The following is a 14,937-nucleotide window of genomic DNA, read 5'->3' as shown; positions in this document are numbered from 1 at the left end:
GTTGGGATCAAGTACAGGTACTGTTTTATTATTACAGAGAAAAGGGAATCATTTAACCATTAAATAAACCCAATAGGACTGTTCTGCCCCAATAAGGGGTAATTATATCTTAGTTGGGATCAAGTACAAGGTACTGTTTTATTATTACAGAGAAAAAGGAAATAATTTTAAAAAAATTAGAATTATTTAGTTATAATGGAGTCTATGGGATACGAACTTTCTGTAATTCGCAAATTTCTGGATAACACGTTTCCAGATAAGGGATTCTATACCTCTATATTTATATTTTAAAAGCAAATGCCAATCCGTAACTTTTTGTGGTGACAGTTAACTCTTCCACTTATTTTTTTTTTTTATAGACATGTTGCTGCAAATCCACTCAGGATCCATGTAAGTACATTCAGTACTATAAGTTAATGCCCATGTGTCAGTAACTTCCATGGTCGGGTATGTGGGCATAAAAAAGAACAGTAAATGCAGTGAGGGTACATATCTTTTCAGCAGCTGACTTTGCCTTAATTTTGGCATCACCATCCATTCTTATGTATATTAACTCCTAAGAGTTTTTAACCTCAAGTATTTTTTGGTTTCATGCTGATCAGCTCCGCTATCAGCTATATATCTCTAACTTTATCTGACCACAGGATTTTCAATAAGGTTTCAAATAAAAAAATAAATCAAGTCCAGGCTTGGTCTATTTAAGGAAGATTTATGCTTTATTGTGTAAGTAAAGGTGGCCATACACGCAGCGCCGGATTTCACTGTAGGGCACCCAGAGGCCACCCCCATTAATTGCATCAAGGGCCCCCTTATACCAACCATTACTATAGAAGCACTGGGCACACCAGGGTCAGCAGATTTATTTTTCCAAACCAGCCAAAGTCAGTTTTAAAACCAGCCCAAAACTAGCCAAAAGCCACTTCGAAAGTAGCCCAAAAATTCTAAAAAATATATAAAAAGTATATATGGGAAAACCTGCCCTTTAAAGCGTATAATTACTACCCATGCCCTGTGCCATTCTCCAATTACTGGGATGGCTGATGGCTTTCCCTGCCCTCTATGCCCAGTCCATGCAGGTTATAGTAGTTTTGCAGCTTCAGGTTGAGCAAAGAAGAATAGAAAAGGGAGCTTCTGTCTATACTGTCCAATTGCATGCTGGGTATTGTAGTTTTATGTTAATCTTAGCTGTAGGCTAATTGTTAGATACAAACTACATTACCCAGCATGCAGTGGGACAGGCAGGTCAGAGGGAAAAAAACTTTGGCTAGTTTCCAAACTATAAACCCACCAAGGCTCCAAAACTAGCCCAAATCTGTACCTTGGTGGGTTTGCACTTTGGTAACCTGCCTGGGCTTGGGGGGTGGAGCGCACCTTGTGAGGTGTTGGGAGCGGAGTAGGGGGAGGGAGAAGAGGTACCTGCCTAGTGCCCCCCCATCGTTGCACCCTAGGCAGATGCCTCTTTAGCCTGCCACTTGTTCCAGCCCTTGCCTCAGGGGCAGTGCCCTGCAAGCTACTAGGAGCAGCAAAAAGCTGCTCCTGTAATTGACCACTAAGCTGTAATATTTCAGCCATACACTGTGTAAAATGGAAATACACTCAGGTGTTTTGGGGAAATTAAAACATTTTTTATGCGTTCAAGGAGCAGGTTTAAGTGTCTGTTGCATGACGAGATGTATGAGGCCCCCACAGCAAATTCATTTCAGGGCCCCCCAAAACTTCCAGAAGTTGACCAGTTTTACCAATATGTGTTGAAATTGCTTATTAATAAGAACCCTGTGAGGCCTCACACACTCCTCCCCCCCCAGCAGTTGCAGGGCCTGTTTACTCTATATGTATACTGCTGCTGAGCACCCGTAACGGCACGGTAAATTACAGCGATCGTTTCCTCATCACTCATCTTTTTAATGGCTGATTCCAGGAATCACAAAGAACAGCAACTTAAACTGACAAACAAAACAGCTTTAGAATTACGCTATTTATTTTACATTACAATTTACACCAGCATAAATTACACCGTTTTACAAACACTGCCCTATGTGTCCAATGTATCAATACACAGTATGTGATATTTGAAAAAACACTATAAAATGTGACTACTCTAATTTTGGCGAATAGAGGAAGGCAGTTCCAACAAGCTTTAAGTGGTAAGGAAAATAAAGGGCTGCTTTACAACACAAAAGATGGGATGCAAAGTGCAAAAAACAGATGTAACTAACCATGGTTTTGCTCTTTGCACACTGCCTTCCACTGCTCTTCTGCTGCACAGGGACTTAAGGCCACACCCATGAATACAGTGCTGCCTGTGTTCTGCTGTATACACTGAATATAGGGATGACAATGAAAATACAACTAAAAATGTGGGTTTCCCCCCAAACCCAAATACACACAGGCAGATTAATTGGCTTATGATAAAACTGCCCCTAGTGGGTGTGCATGAAGTAAACCTTAGATTGTAAGCTCCCCTGGGGCAGGGACTGATGGGAAAGTGATAGGGACCTTAGATTGTAAGTTCCACTGGGGCAGGGACTGATGGGAATGTGATAGGGACCTTAGATTGTAAGCTCACTGGGACAGGGACTGATGGGAAAGTGATAGGGACCTTAGATTGTAAGCTCCACTGGGGCAGGGACTGATGGGAATGTGATAGGGACCTTAGATTGTAAGCTCCACTGGGACAGGGACTGATGGGAATGTGATAGGGACCTTAGATTGTAAGCTCACTGGGACAGGGACTGATGGGAATGTGATAGGGACCTTAGATTGTAAGATCACTGGGGCAGGGGCTGATGGGAATGGGATAGGGACCTTAGATTGTAAGCTCACTGGGGCAGGGACTGATGGGAATGTGATAGGTGCCTTAGATTGTAAGCTCACTGGGGCAGGGACTGATGGGAATGTGATAGGGACCTTAGATTGCAAGCTCCACTGGGGCAGGGGCTGATTGGAGTGTAATAGAAACCTTAGATTGTAAACTCCCCTGGGGCAGGGACTGATGGGAATGTGATAGGGACCTTAGATTGTAAGCTCCCCTGGGGCAGGGACTGATGGGAATGTGATAGGGGCCTTAGATTGCAAGCTCCACTGGGGCAGGGGCTGATTGGAGTGTAATAGAAACCTTAGATTGTAAGCTCCACTGGGGCAGGGACTGATGGGAAAGTGATAGGGACCTTAGATTGTAAGCTCCACTGGGGCAGGGACTGATGGGAATGTGATAGGGACCTTAGATTGTAAGCTCACTGGGACAGGGACTGATGGGAAAGTGATAGGGACCTTAGATTGTAAGCTCCACTGGGGCAGGGACTGATGGGAATGTGATAGGGACCTTAGATTGTAAGCTCACTGGGGCGGGGACTGATGGGAATGTGATAAGGACCTTAAATTGTAAGATCACTGGGGCAGGGACTGATGGGAATGTGATAGGGACCTTAGATTGTAAGCTCACTGGGGCAGGGACTGATGGGAATGTGATAGGGGTCTTGGATTGTAAGCTCCACTGGGGCAGGGACTGATGGGAATGTGATAGGGACCTTAGATTGTAAGCTCACTGGGGCAGGGACTGATGGGAATGGGATAGGGACCTTAGATTGTAAGCTCACTGGGGCAGGGACTGATGGGAATGTGATAAGGACTTTAGATTGTAAGCTCACTGGGGCAGGAACTGATGGGAATGTGATAGGGACTTTAGATTGTAAGCTCACTGGGGCAGGGACTGATGGGAATGTGATAGGGACCTTAGACTGTAAGCTCACTGGGGCAGGGACTGATGGGAATGTGATAGGGACCTTAGATTGTAAGCTCACTGGGGCAGGGACTGATGGGAATGTGATAGGGACTTTAGATTGTAAGCTCACTGGGGCAGGGACTATAGTGAAAGATGAATAATCTCTGTAAAGCAGCACTATATAAATAAAGGATAATAATAACCAATACAATACAAAAGGTAATAAGAGTGCTGCTGGATAGAGCATATACTCAAACAGACATTTAGCAGACATGTAGTGGCTTAAAACTTACCCATAAGATTTCCCTAAAAATCTCATTATTATTAATCTAATGCTGTCAGTTATGCACCAACTAAGACAACCCTTAACAGTACTTGACGTACTTGAAATGTTAGAAAAAAAAGTTTATAATCTGTCATAAAACAGTTAACTATTTGACGGTTTATCATTTTTTGTCTGATTTCGAATCCGGCCTTGTTGCGGTTGCAGCAGATTTGGGGGTCGATGTGATATTTTCCTGTAAAGCAAAAAGTACACTTAACGGGAGAGCAGTCAAAATGTGATTTGCTGCTGCGGGCTGTAGTGCTGTACAGTAATGTGTAGCTCTGATTCCTTGTTTATCAGCCCAAAATGAGCCGCTGCATCTTCTCACTACTTGTAATTGTTTCTATTGATGTGAGTAACACACGGCCAGTCAGGGGCATTTTAAATGGTGTCATCAGTTGCATCTATAGTCCTTACGGGCAGGAAAAAGTCCTTCTCCTGTTTTCTTAGCTTGGGAGCCCTGTGACCCCCAGATCAACTGGAACCAATAGGCAGTAAACTGCTATACAGTAAACAAAGTAAGTTAGGTTGAAAAAAGACACATGTCCCTCAAGATCAACCTTAATGCCTATATATAACCTGCCTAACTGCCAGCTGATCCAGAGGGAGGCAAAAAAAACCCATTTGAAGCCTTCCTGACTCCAAGATGGCAAATGGACCAGTCCCTGGATCAACTTGTACTGAGAGCTATCTCCCATAACCAAGTATTCCCTCACTTGTACTGAGAGCTATCTCCCCTACCCCTGTATTCCCTCACTTGTACTGAGAGCTATCCCCCTACCCCTGTATTCCCTCACTTGTACTGAGAGCTATCTCCCCTACCCCTGTATTCCCTCACTTGTACTGAGAGCTATCTCCCATACCCTGTATTCCCTCACTTGTACTGAGAGCTATCTCCCCTACCCCTGTATTCCCTCACTTGTACTGAGAGCTATCTCCCCTACCCCTGTATTCCCTCACTTGTACTGAGAGCTATCCCCCCTACCCCTGTATTCCCTCACTTGTACTGAGAGCTATCTCCCCTACCCCTGTATGTTCCTCACTGTATTTCCTCACTTGGAGAGCTATCTCCCCTACCCTGTATTCCTCACTTGTACTGAGAGCTATCCCCCCTACCCCTGTATTCCCTCACTGTACTGAGAGCTATCTCCCATACCCCTGTATTCCTCACTTGTACTGAGAGCATATCCCCCCTACCCCTGTATCCTCACTTGTACTGAGAGATACCCCCTACCCCTGTATCCCTCACTGACTGAGAGCTATCCCCCTGTATTCCCTCACTTGTACTGAGAGCTATCCCCCCTACCCCTGTATTCCCTCACTTGTACTGAAGATATCCCCATACCCCTGTATTCCTCACTTGTACTGAGAGCTATCTCCCTACCCCTGTATTCCCTCACTTGTACTGAGAGCTATCCCCCCTACCCTGTATTCCCTCACTTGTACTGAGAGATATCCCCCATACCCCTGTATTCCTCACTTGTACTGAGAGCTATCTTCCCTACCCTGTAATTCCTTCACTTGTTACTGAGAGCTATCTCCCTACCCCTGTATTCCTCACTTGTACTGAGAGCTATCTTCCCTACCCCTGTATTCCCTCACTTGTACTGAGAGCTATCTCCCCTACCCCTGTATTCCTCACTTGTACTGAGAGCTATCTCCCTACCCCTGTATTCCCTCACTTGTACTGAGAGCTATCCCCCCTACCCCTGTATTCCCTCACTTGTACTGAGAGCTATCTTCCCTACCCCTGTATTCCCTCACTTGTACTGAGAGCTATCTCCCATACCCCTGTATTCCCTCACTTGTACTGAGAGCTACCTCCCCTACCCCTGTATTCCCTCACTTGTACTGAGAGCTATCTCCCTACCCCTGTATTCCCTCACTTGTACTGAGAGCTATCTCCCCTACCCCTGTATTCCCTCACTTGTACTGAGAGCTATCCCCCCTACCCCTGTATTCCCTCACTTGTACTGAGAGCTATCTTCCCTACCCCTGTATTCCCTCACTTGTACTGAGAGCTATCTTCCCTACCCCTGTATTCCCTCACTTGTACTGAGAGCTACCTCCCCTACCCCTGTATTCCCTCACTTGTACTGAGAGCTATCTCCCTACCCCTGTATTCCCTCACTTGTACTGAGAGCTATCTCCCCTACCCCTGTATTCCCTCACTTGTACTGAGAGCTATCTCCCCTACCCCTGTATTTCCTCACTTGTACTGAGAGCTATCTCCCCTACCCCTGTATTCCCTCACTTGTACTGAGAGCTATCTCCCCTACCCCTGTATTCCCTCACTTGCTAAACAGCCATCCAGCCCCCTCTTGTACCTATATAATGTATCAGCCAGTACCACTGATTCAGGGAGAATTAGTTGTAAATGGTGAATGCCCTTCATCTACTGGTAAATAAAGCAATAGAGAGGTTATTATATGATCCCCTTATATATTTATACATTGTTATTATGTCACCCCTTAAGCGCCTCTTCCCCAGTGTAAACAGACCCAACTGGGCCAGCCTTTCCCCATAACTGAGACTTTCCATACCCTTTACCAGCTTAGTTGCCCTTCTCTGGACCCTCTCTAACTCAATAATGTCCCGTTTGAGCACTGGAGACCAAAACTGAACAGCATATTCTAGATGGGGCCTTACCAGCGCTCTGTAAAGGGGAAGAATAACCCCCTCCTCCCGTGCGTGAATCTATGCCCCATTTAATACAGCTCAGAACCTTGTTTGCCCTTGCAGCTGCTGCCTGGCATTGCTTGCTACAGCCAAGTTTATTATCTACAAGGACTCCAAGCTCCTTCTCCATTATGGATTTGCCTAGTGCAGTCCCATTAAGGGTATAAGTGGCTGCATATTGTTACATCCCAGGTGCATGACCTTCCATTTATCCACATTGAATCTCATCTGCCACTTAGCCGCCAAGATTGCCAGTTTGTCTAGATCCTGCTGCAAAGATGCCACATCCTGGGTGGAATTAATTGGGCTGCATAGTTTTGTATAGGGTTGAAACTTGTCCAGTTTTCACCTGGACAGCCGTGTTTTTGGAAGAGTTGTCAGGCTATTCACCTGAATAGGTTACTACTTACGTCAGTAGCACTTGGGCTGTGTGTATTTGGTGTCCCATACGTGTTGAATCCAGATGCAGGATCTATCAGTGGCTGTTTCTGAAGGTCACTGTTTTGGGTGACAAAATGACCACATGTTACCCCAAGCCAGCTAATTTACAGACCTAGAGGAGAATTGCCTTCTTCTCTATTGTTTCAGAAGTCAAAACCAGACCCCTAGCAATGGTCACCAACTGCTCTGTGAGTGAATGTTCGCAGCAGGAAAAATATTAGGCCGGGAGAGCTCACTTATATACTGTAGCATGAAATATCTCTAAAACTATTAGAAAGAAATGATGGATTTATGTGCAAAGGTTTCTTAGATATCTGTTACTTACGGACAAGATTTTCTTTTCCAGGAAATGAAACACACAGGGCACAGGACAGTGACTATAACTGCACCAAATACTATGGCTAATCGAGCAACAAGGGTTTCTTGTTTATCAGTCGTTTGTTTATCTAATGGGAAAAAATAAAATGATTAAATTAGCATTAACATTAATATACAGTTAATTAGACAAGTGTCCCCAATTCAGAAACCCTTTTATTAAAGCAACCATTGGTGTTTCCCACTTTATAGAAATGTAATAATGGAAGGAAATTCATTATAGGTTGCTATAGGCAACATATTTAATGTCCCATAAGTGACATAGTGCTCACAAATGGATCTACAGGTGATCCTAGTGTTGGCCTGGGGTTAAACAACTGAATCAGCATAATTTAATCCCCCAATTTGGGTGGCCTAATTGGCTTTGCTCTATTGGCTAAGATCCATTCATTTGCCAACCCCACCAAAAAATGAGATCTTCCCATGCATGGTCAGCTTTACTTTCATATGCAAGTGGCAATTCTTGGGGGTTACTGACCCTTTAAAATTTCTCCTCATTCTGTAAGTCCTTACCAAAAAAAAGTGGAGAATTCTCCTCTTGAGAAACACTGGGTTTACTTCCGTCACCTAAGGGATCAAGTGCATTTAAACAGAATGAATGACACTGCTGTGTATAGGATTGCTGGGTGTTATTAAATTTTTACAGCTTTGAAACTTATGGTATAAACAACATTAACCCAAACAGCTTTGCCTTGGTCCTACCCAACTAACTTCCTCACTGAGGCCTTGGCTGCCCTTGCTAACTAGCCAAACCCTTACCTCTAAGGTAAGATTTAATAATTCAATACAAACAGCAATCCCAACATATTTTTATACCCGAAAATCCTTGTGCAGAGGAGAAATGGACAGTAGACAGTGGGATAATGAATGGATAAGGGAGAAGGGTAGATCAGAAAGGGAATGGGTAGAATATGGCAGAATGTGAAATAAAAAATTGGTCACTGAATGGCTCATTATTGCTAATAAGTGAATAATGTAACTTTATATAATACAGAAAAAGGAAAGAAAAGTAAAATTGATAGTGTGGCCCAAGTACCCAACCCCCAAATTGTCACTTACTGTGCTATACAGATATTATGTTCTGAATAGCTCCAGAACTGCGACAAATCTTGGGAAAGAATAAATGATAAATAAAATAGGTACACAACTCACCTAGGTCAGGGGGCCTGGTTGTAATATGACAGATGATTGGCTTATCCTGTGCCAATAGCCAGGCCTGTGAGTACCAGTGAGTACTTCTGACTGTTGTGATATCACCAATTACTTTTTCTTTATAATCTGTACTGATGGGTTTCCCTTCATACTCCCATGTTATATAAGGTTTTGTTTTGCCAAATGTAGAACAGTTTATAGAGACAATTTCTTTAGACTCATCATCCAGATCATTATGTTGTTCTAAAGGAAAATGAAAGGTTCTGTTACAGCCCATTTCCCAATGTCCTGCCTGAAGCCGGTACAGCTGAAACAATTACATATCAGAAAAGAGAAGAATAAAGTGGTTTGAGTGGGGGGAGGGGCAGGGAACCAGTAACTCAGGAAGGGTTTTTTACGTAATTAAAATCTCCATACCATAAGGCTACAAAAAAATCATTAAAACATTAATTAAACCCAATAGAATTGTTCTGCCCTCAATAAGGGGTAATTATATCTTAGTTGGGATCAAGTACAGGTACTGTTTTATTATTACAGAGAAAAGGGAATCATTTAACCATTAAATAAACCCAATAGGGCTGTTCTGCCCCAATAAGGGGTAATTATATCTTAGTTGGGATCAAGTACAGGTACTGTTTTATTATTACAGAGAAAAGGGAATCATTTAACCATTAAATAAACCCAATAGGGCTGTTCTGCCCCAATAAGGGGTAATTATATCTTAGTTAGGATCAAGTACAGTTACTGTACTTTATTATTGCTGAGAAAAAGGAAATCAGCTATAAAAATTAGAAATATTTGCTTATAATGAAGTCTATGGAAGATGGCCTTTCCGGATAAAGGATCCCATACCTGTACTAAAACAAAAGTCTTGTATAAAATAAAAGTTAATTTACCTGTAATATCCTGTTTCTGCCGGCCCGTCTTGAGCAGCTGGAAAGCACAGGCCAGATTGTCTCTTTCTCTAAGGGTGCCATTCTTTATGGCCCTTATTATTCCACCTTCTGACATTAGTGCAAGATCAGTGTTGGTTTTGGGGGGATTCAGGGTTATTTCGGGGATATGCTCCTGAGACCCATAAGCAGAGCAAATAAATGCATTGCTTGAAACTGAAGCAAAGGAAAAAGTCATTATTATTGGTTCATCTGGAATCATGTTCAGAGCCCTGTCCTATCGCAAGCGCCATTCCAACAGGGAAACAAACCCAATATCCATAGTCTTTCCTTATTCCTAGCAACTTTGCAATGCGTCTTCATTATTTATTTTTTTATAGTTTTTGAGTTATTTGCCATCTTTGTCTATATCTTTCCAGCTTTCACATTGAAAAGTGCATAAATGATAAGTGAGGGCTTTATATTTAAACTTACCCAGGGCAGGGAGACAGACTTGCCCAGTGTAGGCTCCGTGCTGATAGACATTGAAGACACAAATATAACAGGCTTCATCCTCCTCTGTCAGTGCAGAAATCTTCATGGATGACTTTTTTGGGTCCGTGTTGACCTCTACACGTTTGGTAAAGGGGCTCAGTACATTGACCCCATACCTTTTGCTGTAGGTAGCAATGTTTTCTCGGAGACCATCTTTGCTCTTTTGCCAGGTTACCTGCAGAACCTTAAAGGATCCTGGGAGTCGGCACCTCAGTGTAGCATTGCCCCCTATAACGGGAGGCCCTAGGAGCTTGCATTTTAATCCAGGCTCAGTTACTGAAAGAAACATAGCAGTTATTTAGTGAGAACAATATTAGAGGGTTTATTACTGGGCATTTATTATTATTTACCTTTATACTGGGATGTACGAAGTCCAGCATTTACTGTGTACAGTATCCCTTATAATATATGCAGCCTTGTGCCTTTATATGGGCACAGAACCCCTCAGTGACTGCTAATATCCTTATCATTTACAGTAGGGGGTACATTATCCCTTATAATACATGAGTGATACTCAGAGTTCCCTGTATAACTCAGCCTGCAGCCTTGTGCCTTTATATGGGGGGCACAGAACCCCTCAGTGACTGCTAATATCCTTATCATTTACAGTAGGGGGTACATTATCCCTTATAATACATGAGTGATACTCAGAGTTCCCTGTATAACTCAGCCTGCAGCCTTGTGCCTTTATATGGGCACAGAACCCCTCAGTGACTGCTAATATCCTTATCATTTACAGTAGGGGGTACATTATCCCTTATAATACATGAGTGATACTCAGAGTTCCCTGTATAACTCAGCCTGCAGCCTTGTGCCTTTATATGGGGGGCACAGAACCCCTCAGTGACTGCTAATATCCTTATCATTTACAGTAGGGGGTACATTATCCCTTATAATACATGAGTGATACTCAGAGTTCCCTGTATAACTCAGCCTGCAGCCTTGTGCCTTTATATGGGCACAGAACCCCTCAGTGACTGCTAATATCCTTATCATTTACAGTAGGGGGTACATTATCCCTTATAATACATGAGTGATACTCAGAGTTCCCTGTATAACTCAGCCTGCAGCCTTGTGCCTTTATATGGGCACAGAACCCCTCAGTGACTGCTAATATCCTTATCATTTACAGTAGGGGGTACATTATCCCTTATAATACATGAGTGATACTCAGAGTTCCCTGTATAACTCAGCCTGCAGCCTTGTGCCTTTATATGGTCACAGAACCCCTCAGTGACTGCTAATATCCTTATCATTTACAGTAGGGGGTACATTATCCCTTATAATAACAGTAGGGGGTGATGAGACACATAAATATTTAGTGAGAAGCACGTATCTCACAGTACATGGCTGACAGTACAAGTGCAGGAGAATGCCAGGTGTAGGTACTATATAGAGATATCAGGACCATGTTTCTTACCTACAGTATGAGCCAGACACAGCAATATAACCGTAACCTTCTGGAATGGAAACTCCCCCCTCAGTGGGACCCTGTGCAGGGGCATAATGGCACCGTACGGCTTCCCTCCAGAAATCTTCCCTTGGACTCATTAGAATTTCCCGCCACAGGTACAACTTTCACTTTCATTTTTACTGCTGTGACTGATTAACCTGAGACTCCGCAGCCCCAGCAACTGCCTGAAGATTTGTTACCAGCCTGTGGGGCAGCGTCATGCGCAGAATCCTAAAATCTGACATTTCCCATAAGGTCTGTCGCGTGTAATTGACCTCCTGTCACTCAAAGCAAAACCCCCAACTACCAACTCCTATCACAAGATAGTAATCATAATAACCAGACAACATAATTAGATTTGAAAAAATGAGAGGCCATGTTTATTCAAATTTTTACTAGAAATTCCCCAAATAAATAATGCACACTTTGCACCGTTGCAAATGGTCAGGCCCAACTCTAATTGACATAGTAGACATGTATGGGCTTCTGTACGGAGACAGGAGAGAACACAGCCAGTGAGCCCCTCAGTGCTTGCCCCTCCATTAAAATGGCCTTTGCCTGGGTTATCCCCGAGGCCAGAAAGCAGAATCCCTGCCAGGTGGATTCCCAGCAATTGCCCCCACACAGTTCCAGGGCCCCCCAAACACCACATGGGGCCCCTATTGCCACCTCTCTGCCTTTCACAGTTTTTTTAGGCTTTTACTGACTTGGTAAGACTTAGGGAATAAAATCACAGGTTAGTTATGATCCCTCTCTGTGTGCTACCTTTTATTTCCCCCTGAACCTAGTCCCACACACGCTGCCCCCTTTGCTCTAGCTCCTGTGCTCAGACCCCCACTTCAATTCCATCACAGACACTGTCCCCATTTGCCTGTGCCTCCATAGCATGTCCTGAAATGCAGAGCTTCACAGAGGTGTTCTGCCATCTTAGCCAGTCTTTTCCCAATATGTGGTGTTGACACAATCTTAATGAAATTGACATATTTTCATTTGTTTAAAATTCAGCAGTTTGAATGTTCAGAGGTGACATTATAGTTACTAAGAGCAACTGCTGCTAATGACTCTTCCCCTCTGCTAAAAGGAAACTACATCCCCCACAATGCATCTTGTTTCTCTTATCAAACAGGAAACCTGAAATGTTTGATTTAATTCTCCTTTTATAGGTGGGGGCATAAATGGAATTGAGGGGCCCATCAGGGGAGTATGTTTTGGGGCCCCACTCTTTGCAGCCATTGAGTCACTACTCTCCCCCCACATGGGGCCCCCATGCATTTGGTCTGGAAACTGACAGTTTTCTCCCCTCATTGCACTCTCCATCCAAAGGGCAGTGTATGAGCAATTCTCATGCCAGATAGGTCTCTCCATATGTGCCTCCCTCTGCTGACTTTGTGCAAACCCACATGCAGACATGCTCTCCACCTGGCACCCTCCATCTGTTGCCAAGACTTTGTGCAAACCTCCAGTCACAGCTGTTTCTTCAGGCCCCCCATCCTTGCACTTTCTCTTAACATTTTAACATTTCCAAATATGTCCCAGGAGCTCTCCATGTATTTTCCTGCTGATTCCCTGTAACATTCAAGCTTAGCTCCCCCACAGCAGCCCAGAGCCCACTGAGCATGTGCAGTGTCACTGGCACACAAAAAAGGCCTAACAAGATCCAAGTTAATTATATAAAATACAACACTTCTAGCTAAAATTCATTTTTAGGTTTTAGTTCTGCTTTGCCATAGGTAATGATTACTTTTAGGAGACCTTACGATGGGGCCAACAGTCGGATCACACAGGGGCCTGTGTAGAATAGAGAACCCCATCCACTGACTGATGCTGCTCCTGGGTGACTGGAGTTTCCGACCTCCCCAATCAATATATGGCCAAGCCACAACCGGATATCAGATTTAAAAATTATTTATGGTAGAAAAACAGTGAAAATTAATAAATGGTTAAATTAAATCTTGCATAACAAGATTTCCTTCTTTAAAAAAGGGAATTATCATTCATATACAGGTATCATAACTTAGTTATGGACAAGGAGAGATTACACTGAGGTGAGGGGGCAATATGTCAAACACCCCCTGTGTATTAAATAACTAACTTCTGTCCCTAGGCTGGTGCTTTTGTATGGAACAAACTGCACTGGAACCACCATGCACTTATATTGCTGTGTTACACACTGTAAATACCCTACTGTTTGTGTCTGTAAGTTATCCTCCCATTTAGACTGTAAGCTTTACAGGGCAGGAACCTCCATCCTCTTGTCTCATTGATTCTTAACTTATTGCAACCATACCTATTTATTTGTATTATCATACTTTGTATTTATCTATTATTGTATAGCGCTATATACATAAAGAAACACAGTGAGGAACTTGAAAACAATTCTTGCCTCAAAAAATGATCTTCCTACAGCAATTAGGATCCGACAAGAGATCATTGTGGATGCGGGGGGGGGGGGGGGTTGGAGTTGCAGACCAGTCCCCACCGAAGAGTTTAAGGTGGGGGGCCCAGCGAAGTGTAGTTCCACACTATATGACTGACCTTACAGACAGACTAGAGGGGATGGAGCACTAGACCTGCCGGCTTAAAATAATATGACAGTAACTTACCATTAACGTACCCAGGGAAGTGTAGTTCCACACTATATGACTGACCTTACAGACAGACTAGACCAGGGCCAATTTAAGGAGCCAGCAGGCCCAGGGCAAGGATCTGATTGGCGTGCCCCCTGTAATGGTACTACCCTCAAGCAGGCAGTAGGGTTGCCACCTTTTAAAAAAATTTTTACTGGCAGGCTGGGGGTCAGTGATAAAAGGGGGCATGGTAAGGTGGGTGCTGTCATAAGGGGTGGGACTACTGTACATCAGGAAGGTAGAGAGTGGATCGAGGGGAGATGGGGAAGGGAAAAGGTACAATTGGGCAGGTTGAGGGCTTAGGGGAACCACCAGGAGAGGGCTGCATAACTGCACAAATGTGCCCATCACTTGATGGGAATTTCTGTGCCTCCCTATAGATAAAAGATATAGTTGGGCACGCTGATGAAAGGCCCCATATATGGCCAATAAGCTGCCAACTCAGCAGCTTTTATCAGCCTGTACATTTAGGGACAACTACTTCCATGGGCCTCCTACCAGGGCTGCAGTTGCCAGGTCAGCTTGCTCTATAGGTACACTTCTGCCAAACACCCTTATATTGCTTTGACATGTGGTGTGAAATTTTAGATAATTTTTGGGCAGCGTTAAAGGAACACTCACCTTTATAAACACCCCATTGTTCCTATTTAGTGGGTGATTCCAGGAATCACAAAGAACGGCAACTGAAAGTGACGAGTAATACAGTTTTATCAATATGCTATTTATCTTACACCAGC

The 14,937-nt window shown here is 43.6% G+C and overlaps 1 protein-coding gene across 1 annotated transcript; it reads right to left on the bottom strand.

Annotated features, from left to right (window-relative positions):
* Positions 1–9,073: 9,073 nt before the first annotated feature.
* Positions 9,074–11,675, bottom strand: LOC116408571 (OX-2 membrane glycoprotein-like). The gene is made up of 4 exons (XM_031896168.1): positions 11,541–11,675; positions 10,061–10,396; positions 9,590–9,802; positions 9,074–9,117 (listed from the first exon to the last, which is right to left on the bottom strand). Exons 1-4 carry the CDS (start codon positions 11,623–11,625, stop codon positions 9,074–9,076), a joined length of 678 nt encoding a protein of 225 aa, XP_031752028.1. The 5' UTR covers positions 11,626–11,675.
* Positions 11,676–14,937: the final 3,262 nt, after the last annotated feature.

This window comes from Xenopus tropicalis, chromosome 2 (assembly GCF_000004195.4).
Source record: "Xenopus tropicalis strain Nigerian chromosome 2, UCB_Xtro_10.0, whole genome shotgun sequence".
Classification (NCBI taxonomy): domain Eukaryota; kingdom Metazoa; phylum Chordata; class Amphibia; order Anura; family Pipidae; genus Xenopus; species Xenopus tropicalis.
This window is presented reverse-complemented; position numbering and strand designations above follow the sequence as displayed.